This window comes from Microtus ochrogaster, linkage group LG5 (genome assembly GCF_000317375.1).
Source record: "Microtus ochrogaster isolate Prairie Vole_2 linkage group LG5, MicOch1.0, whole genome shotgun sequence".
Classification (NCBI taxonomy): domain Eukaryota; kingdom Metazoa; phylum Chordata; class Mammalia; order Rodentia; family Cricetidae; genus Microtus; species Microtus ochrogaster.
This window is the reverse complement of record NC_022031.1, coordinates 50310805-50319431: the sequence shown is the minus strand read 5'-3', so window position 1 is coordinate 50319431 and position 8627 is coordinate 50310805. Positions and strand designations below refer to the sequence as shown.

Sequence of the window (8627 nt, the reverse complement as noted above, 5' to 3'; positions counted from 1 at the left end):
GGTGCTGCCCGCCGCGCCCGGGGGCAGCGTGTTCCCGGCCGGCGGCGGGCCCCTGCTCACGGGCGGCGCGGCTGTACACATCTCCGCCTCTGGAGCGGCCAAGGCCACCCTCTACTGCCGTGTCTTCCTGCTCGACGGAACCGAAGTGAGCGTGGACCTGCCGGTGAGTGACGCGGCGGGGCAATGGTAGCCTGCGCCCCTTGAGGCAGAGCCCCCTTCCCCAGTGTTTTCCTCAGGGAAGCTTCCCGGGCCGCTCTTCGGGGACCCCTCCCCCATCTTCTGCCAGTCCTCTCCAGCCTGAACCCTCCCGGACCACCAAGCCCGCATACGCTGCGGGGCCCAGTCTTTGGCACCTTGCACCGCAGGGTTGCGTTTTCTTTGGCGCCCACCTAGGTTTTTGGGCCTTACTCTTACCCCATTGCACGCTGTCCCCATGTCCCGCGTCCCCTCCTTTGGCGCAGGTGGCCGGCATTCCCTGCCAATATTGGCCTTCCGATGCTGGCTTAAGTAGAATTTTTTAAGCGTTGCAGGGCTGCCCCGGGGTATCTCGATTTTGGTGTCAGGCCTTGATGAGACATTGGAGAAGAAACCCTTACCTGCTGCCCGGCAGGTGCCCCAAGTTTGGAAAGAGGGCTAGGGAACAGTTTTACTTCTCGGCCCTGGCCGATCCCTTATGGATGCCCTCCATTCCTATCTCAAAGAGCCCCCTGGCTCACAACCTCGCAGGGGGTGGGGCGACTTGGGAGTCAACTGTCAAGCCAGGTCAACTTTGAACGGGCAAAGGCCTTAGGGTTCTAGGAGTTGGCCCCAGCCCCCTCTGGACTGGCCTCCCGACTCGCTCCCACACCGGGCAATGTGCATGGGACGTGCTGGGCATCCCGGGGTGGCAGCGCAGGGACCTGTGTCCGGGCCACACACCCACAGGTGGTTGCACCAGGGCCCAGTTCCAGTGGCAAGCTAAGCCAGCGCCATTATCTCCAGCAGGGAGTACGGCCTCCAAGAACGTTTCTGGCCGAAGGGGCCAGTCGGGGCCAGTCAGATCCAATCAAACCGACGCACTAACGGGGCGCCCACTGTGCACTCGGCGCTGCGGCAGACAGTGCCTTCGGGAATCTTTGGGTATGACTGAAGACACCGCAGTAATTGAGCCTAAGATGAGTTACAGATTGTCCGGAGGAACGTTTAGGCCTTCCTGGGTGGCAGGAATTTTTTTGGACTTAGAGAACTCTTAACCTGTAAGGGTTTCAGATGAGAAAAATCAGCCTACCTGATCTGGGCTCTAATGCTTCTTCCGTGTGGGTTTAATTTGGAGACAGTTTCAATTTTTGGTAGTTTAATTTTGTGGTTTTTTTGCTCCATGGGAGAGGATTTTGTCATAAAAATACCCTTGCGGGGCCTTTTCATAGAAAAGGTGCCAACATTCCCCAGCCCAGAGCTGTTGCCTTTTAAAAAGCATTCATGTCCCTGCTTCCCAGGCTCCCAGCTCTGATGAGGCAGCCCGAGATGGGGAGCAGAGGCGAGGTGAGTGGGCAGCTTGGATAGGGAGAGGATGTGGCGCAGTTTGCATCTGGCAAAGGAATGCTCTCCTTGGGAACTTTGTCGGTGGTGCTCCTTGCCGGGGCGGGGGTTCTTGTCTCTTCCCCAGGGATAGGTGGCTTATAAAATGTATTGCTACTGTCAGGTTTGTGCGACAGGCTTAAGTGGTGTTTCTGAGTTGAAACACTGCAAACGGAGTAAAGTGCCTGTGTGCTAAAGAGATCCAAACAGGTCCACAAACGAACAGGTTGGAATGCTGGCTTACTGCAGTTGGCGGGGCCATGGGGGGATGGGAACACAGGCAGGCGTCCTAAAAGGTTTCTTCATATATATATGTATATGTGCAGAAAAAAAAAATCCCTCCATCTCAGGTTTCCTTTTGATGGCAGATATTTTTGATGCCCTTTTAAAAGACGTGCGATTTACTGAGCTCCGAGTTATTTATACATCCAGACATAAAACTGCGCACCATGTCCACAGACAAACAAAAAGCAAATGCTGGCTCTGTCGTGTGAGCTCTCAGGGAGGGGAGGTGAAGAAAAATTACCAGTAAACATGGCTCATTGATTTAAAGATTTATTAGATACTAGAATTGCATCATTTAGGCTCCTCCACCAGTCTTCCCAGAGCTGAGTGTTAGTTCCTGTAATTAATTCTCCCAGTTAGGAGGCTGAGCTGGCTCCCCTCTGAATTTGTAGTGTTTGTGCCATTCCTTAGACCCACCTTACTGGATTCCCTTTTTAGGTCTTCTTCTAGGCATTTGACCCCACCTGTGCCTGCTCGGCTGTTTCTGGATTCTTACTACTCCCTGGGCTCTGACCTTGCCTGACAGGATTTACCTTTGACCTGATACCCCTAAGCTTCCTTCTGTATTGGATCACTTGCATAGAGACCCGGGGACCTGGCCAGTCTATGACTCCTTTGTAATTAAAACCCTCGGGCGGCCCTAGCTTCAAGAATTCCTTTGCCCAGCGTACAAAAGTGGCAATGTGTTGTCGTAACCCTTTTTATTAGCCCCTTTCAGGACAGACGAGTGTGTTCTAAAATGGCCTCAAACACAGTAACACCCTCAGTATGACCAGGCTGTGGCACCTCTGCGCAGTTACTCATCCTTTATGGGGTGTCTCGAGTGTGCTAAGCTACTCGCTGTGAGCACAAAGGTCAGTGAGGCATGGCCTGGAGGCTCTTGGGAGACACATTTGAAAAGATGGTTTTGTGTTCTGGGTGATGCTATAAGGGGAAGCACTTTGTAGTGGGAAGTGGAGTGTGTGGGCTGTGGGGTCCAAGGACTTCCTGAAGTTTTTGATGCTTGAAATGATAGCATCTTAAATCCTCTGTCACTTGGCAAAGCCACGGTCCGGTTGGCATAATTAGTAAAGGAAGTCGCCACTGTCATTTTCCTAGTGAGTCCCCCTTCAACAGATTTGGAGTTGGGTGGTCTGGTTGGTTGCATCTGTTAGCCTTCCTGGAAGTTTTGAACCCTTCATGTAGATAGTCAGTGCTTTCCCAATTGTGGCTCAAACATGAAGAAGGTGGTCTTTAAACCACCACCTGTAACATGCAGTCCACAGTGGGCTTGGCATTCAAGCCCACCTGCCAGGTGACACTCAGAGTGCCACTCTGAGTCATTTCTTTTCAGAAACCTGGCCCTGCTGTGGAAGGTACCTCCCTCCTGTTAGTTCAGCCATGTGCAGCCTTCAGGTATGGTCTGGTCTGAGGGAGCCAGGCGCTTTCCTACTACCAGTGTGGCTGCAGATCCCTCTGGTTGGTGTGCTTGGCAGCGGCACCCGCTGTTGACTCGTATTAGCTCTTTGTTGACTAAACCCCTGGCATGGCTGGTGCTCTGGCCATTTCTGCTCTGCCCTGCCTCTGTTGCTTGCGTGTGTGTGTGTGTGTGTGTGTGCGCGCGCGCGCGCGCGCGCACGCGCGCGAGCTTGCACATGCACATGCACGCACGATCTTTCAGCAGCCCTGTGTGCAAAGCTGTTGGGACACTGGCTTGCCAGTTAGCGCTCCCGCCATGCCTTGCAGGGGGAAGGCTGGTTGGCCAGTGTAGCATTTGGCACATTTGCTCTCCCTGTATCGGGAACTTGGCATTGACTCATTAGGGTACTGTGTAAACGTGGAGAATTTCAGCGTTACCTTCTGGCTTGACTGTGCCACCTTGGGCAACTTCAGCTGAGTGTTGATTTCCCTGTTTTTTTTTTTAATGGGAAGATGAAATGATTAAAAACAAATTACAATGCCTCGGTAAACAGCAAGACACTTGGAGGATTGATAGAAAGTTATAATTTTTATAAACTTCTCATCTTTTTCTCTGGAATGTGGAGAAGTCTTTTTAAAAATTGTAATAGGGACTTCAGAAAAATAAAAGCGAGTTGTACCAGGCAGGCTTCCCATTGCTCGGCTTTTGTTGAAATTGGAATTGGAAGCTGAATGCTATATGAGGGATTTTTTTTTTAAAGCTTTACTCTGGAAGAGAAAAGAAGCTCCTGCACAGGCTCTTAGGGGGCCTGGTAGAACCAACGTGATCCAGCATAGTGATCATACGCCTTATCTTGGATTGGAAGGTGCATCCCCATCCAATGGATTTATGGGCAACTGGATTCAGAGGGCATCAGGACCACCTGTTAGTCACTCCCTGACAGCTGGAATGGGCTGCTCCGGAAATGCCTAGAGCAAGAGAGGTGGTAGGATGCTGGCATTAGTGCCCCTTTCTCTCACCCATGCAGAAAGGGTGAGATGTTTTTCTGACAATCGGAAGTAAGGCGGATTTTCTCATTCTGTGTGCAGTCTAGCAGAATGACTCTCTAACTTTATCCAGCCCCTTTTTTCTTTTTCTTTTTTTTTTTTTTAAATTAAAGATGTTTTCACTCTGTTGCCCAGTTTTCAACTTCCAGTGACTCTCCTGCCTCACCCTTCCTTGATTCTGGGACTTTAAGCATGGGTTAACTGTTCTCAGTTCATCTGAAGGGAGCAGGGGGTGGGGTGCATGCATGTGCACCTGATTTTTATTCCTCTCTCTCTCCAATAAAATTTTCTTAGCTCTTGGAGCTTGAGACGCTTCAGCAGAGGACCCAGGTTTTATTCCTAGCATCTACCTGGCAGCTTACAACCACACATTCGGTATGACTCTATGGAGCCTGGGGTATCTGTTCACGTGGGTCATGAGTTTGTGTTGTTTCTTATGTAAAGAAGGATTTTATTATAAAAGGTGGACTGAGCTGGGAGTGAGAGACGTGAGTGGCAGGCACGTTTCCCTGGTAGGATGTGATAGAGAGTAATCCTAGAAGCTGGTGCCATGCTGGTCAAGGGGAGGAAGGAAAGGGGTGTGGCTGGTGAGTGGGGGCTCCCTGGTCTCTTCTAGGACCAGTCATATGACCCTCCAGGGTCATGAGCAAACATCAACTTGCTGTAAGTACTTCCATGTGCTAAAACTCACTGAATTCTGGCCTTGCTTTGGAAATGGCAGAAGGCCATGGGGGTGAGCTTTCCCCTGACATTCGTCTTTGGAAACTTAGAAAATTTCTACCCTGGGGACCACAGAGATGCTCCTCCAATAGGTCTTCTTCCCACTCCTGGACCTTTTTGACTGGCTGGCTCCAAATGTCCCTGTCTGCTACTCTGCTCTACCCAGAGAAAAACCCTCTTCCAGAGGGGTCTGTGCTCTCTGTCCTCCAGTCTCCTAGACGGCTTTCACTGCCGGGGTCACCTGCTGATTCGTCGGCGTCTTGCCTCAGGCTGGTGTGTAGGTCCCACATCCCCTTTCATCTCACATTTATAGCAGAAGGATTTGAAAATAGGGAGAAGCCAGAGATGTCAAAATAGAGTCTCAGATTTCATGAGAGGTTGGAACCACTGGTTACAGGGTGCTGTGTCTCCATCCTTTTAACCTTTGTATTTATATGGGAATGTGTATTTTGGATGCTGAACTTAAATGGGCCAATTGGAAAGGGTCTATGACCCTGATCTCCCAGTGCAGCCATGGGTCTCCTCTTGTCACATCCCAGGAACGTGCAGCAGTGTGGTTGGTCCTTTGAGCGTACTGCCTGGGTCAGAAGCAAGCTCTCCCTATCTCCTCCTCTTCCTGCTGTTGGCAGGTTAAAGGTTTTAGAGATACAGTCTCCAGTTCCTTGCCTCAGGGATTAGCTGGGAGAGGATGATGGTTAGTTTTAATTGTTAACCACACAATGCAGAACAACCTGGGAGGAGCTCTCAGTGAGGGTTTGTCCTGATCAGGTTGACCTGGGGGCCTAACTGGGCGTGTGTGTGTGTGTGTGTGTGTGTGTGTGTGTGTGTGTGTGTGATGTTAATTTGATGCAGGAAGACCAGCCTACATGCAGACAGCATCATTCCCTGGCTTTGGGTGCTGAACTGTGTAAGAGTAGAGAAAGCAGCTTAAGCAGTAAGCGTACTTGGATTCATCCTCTTTGCTCTTGACTGTGCATGGGACTAGTTTCTTCAAGTTCCTGTAACCTGGAATTGCGAGTCAAAACAGCCCCTTTCCCTCCTAAGCTGTTTGTTTGTTTCTTAACCTGCCAGCAAAGCCCCCACTCTCTCCTGTAAAACTCAGGGATAAGGACAGCCAGCCTTTGTGAACATTCTGAAAGATAATCCTAGGACCCCTGAGCACAGAGCCAGGCAACAGAAACGGAGCTAGGATAGGGAGGTCTGTCTCTGTCTGTCAGGAATGGTTGTGAGAGTTCCAGCTAGAGCTGCTGTGTTAGATGTGGCCTGGATCCTGTGCTCTCTGAATCCAGTGTCCCTCATCTTGTATCTCCTGCAGCCTCCGTGGTTCCTCTCCAGCCAACTGTTATCATCCCACCTGGCTACTTGATTTTAATGTTCAGTTATGAAAATGGTTTTCCAACGTGCTTTTGCTTGTGTAAGGCAAATTTTCTACAGTCAACAAAGGCCTAAGGAACTCTTCCAGTGTGTTGGGGGGGGGAGGGCGATGTTTCTTGAGTTCCTAGTGAGTGGTAGACCTGCAACCCCAGGTCTACCTGGGAAGCAGTACAGGGGAGGAGCTACTGAACGGTGTGGTCCAGCTGAAAAAGCTGTGATGCCCACCGTGACTGGGGCTGTCCCAAAGAATGCAGAGGCGCACAGCTGTTGTGTTTTGCTGGAAGGTGTCTGGGCAGCAGGTACAAATGCATGGTGCATGGGTGGGGGGGGGGAAGGAGGAACTCCTTGGTGGGGCGGGAGACGAACAGGTATGGAGGACTGTAAACCTTTGACTGTGTCTCTGGCTCTTACAGGAGTATGTGAGGGGCCTTGAAGTACATGAGAGCCTGGATCTGTGCTCAGGGGTTCTGGATTATCCTTCTGGAAGCCCATAAAGACTGTTTTCTCCAGATGTTTACAGGAGAGCCAGGCCTAGCTGGCAAGTTAAGAAACCTCCCTGAACTGAAACCACATGGCTAGCAAAGTCCAGTTTCATGCCCAGACTGTGGGGAGGAAATGTTGGTTTGAGAGCTCTGGCAGCTCACCTAGGCTCAGGGTGAATGGCCCTGAGCCTGCCCCAGGGGTCTCACAGGTCCACAGGTGCCTGGGGACCCCAGAGTCCCATGAAGATTTCTGCTTTTGAGGGCCACTTGGTGCCTCTAGAACTTGGGCTCACGTCTTTGGTATGGTAGATTGGGTACGTGCAATTTCTTTCTTTGTTTTTTTTTTTTTTTTTTGTGTGTGTGTGTGTGTGTTTTGGTTTTTCAAGACAGGGTTTCTCTGTAGCTTTGGAGCCTGTGATCCGCGTGCCTCTGCCTCCCGAGTGCTGGGATTAAAGGCTTGCGCCACCACCGCCCGGCTACAATTTCTTAAAGATGCTTTCTGACTTGAAGGCCATTCGCCAACACCTGGGTCAAAAGCTGTCCTCATATAGAAGTGCGTAGTAGAACAGCGTTAAAACAATCATCCAAAAAACCGTTTTCACCTCCCCATCCTTCTGCATAGCAGCTGTTGGGTGGCAGGCACTTTGTTCCTTTTTAGTCTTTATGCTCCTATATACCCGTTGATAAGCACGGCAGGTTTTGTTTTGATTTGTTTTGTAGCCTGGGAGTTGAACCCATGGCCCCATACAAGGCTAGGCAGGTATTCTCTATCGGCAGCCCTGCCCTTTTCTTAGCCAAATATTTTCCAGCTGCACAGGTTTCCTGAGCGTCTCGCCCTCTTTGTGCTGCTCTGGTTGACTTAAATCCACCCTACGTCTCTGTGTGTGGCAGGTGAGTAATACCTGCCTCTGCCGCTTCAGTCTCTGGGGGTTGGAGGTTGAAGCGCAGAGCATCTGCTTTTGTGCCTCTTAAGCTCCCTGCCTCCCAGGCTATGGAATTTGTGTCATTTCTTTAATGGCCTTTTCTGGCAAGGTATTCCCTTTTCCTTCCCCGGGGGGGAGGGGGGTCTCCAGAAAGCAGATGGCCACAGGCCACGTGCCTGGTAAATATGGTCCAGCCTGATTCAACCTAGGTTTCCAGACTCCTTTGCCATTGTTTCCCCCAGCTCAGGTCCACAAGCCGACCTCTCCTGTTTCCTCCCCTGTTCCTGGGTCATAAACACCCCTGGCTGTGCCTCACCGCTCTGTCTCTCTAGCTCTGGAGTTTGGGTTCAGCATGCTGCTTTTGAGCATTTTTTTTCTGGATCTTTCCCCCAGTCCCAACTAGCTTTTTCATCTTATACTTAAGAACTGGAAGAGTCCTCGGGTCGGGGTTCCATCTTAACCGTGGAACTACCTGGTGATCACTTGGCACCCAAAGTTGAGCTAGGTCCTAGGATGGGGTCATCCACGTGGCTGGCCTCTCTGGGCGTACATTCACAGGTGCCCTCAGGTGACATCCCTCCGCTCAGTGATGCCCTTCCATGCCCAGATCCTCATCTGAATGTTGTCATCGCGCCATGCAATGACTTTAGCTTTGGAGAGGCCCGATAGTGCTGTTTCCCTGCCTGCTTCCTTGTTTAGCTACACCTACCCTGAAGGAGAACTTTTCAGAACTCGTAAGGTAGCAGAGAGCTAACCATTTGAACAGTTTTTAAATGTGTAGCTATTATATCACCCATCTCTGGAACTTTTGTGTCTTCTTAAATGGGAACTCCAGCCCCAT

General features: G+C 50.8%; 1 protein-coding gene across 1 annotated transcript in view; it reads left to right on the top strand.

The window, feature by feature from the left end:
* The window catches only part of Epb41l4b (erythrocyte membrane protein band 4.1 like 4B), a 149498-nt gene that overhangs the window by 3609 nt on the left and 137262 nt on the right, over positions 1–8627 (top strand). The window contains exon 3 of the mRNA XM_013351915.2: positions 1–163. Within this exon, the coding sequence (XP_013207369.2) occupies positions 1–163 (163 nt within the window). The remainder of the gene's footprint in view (positions 164–8627) is intronic.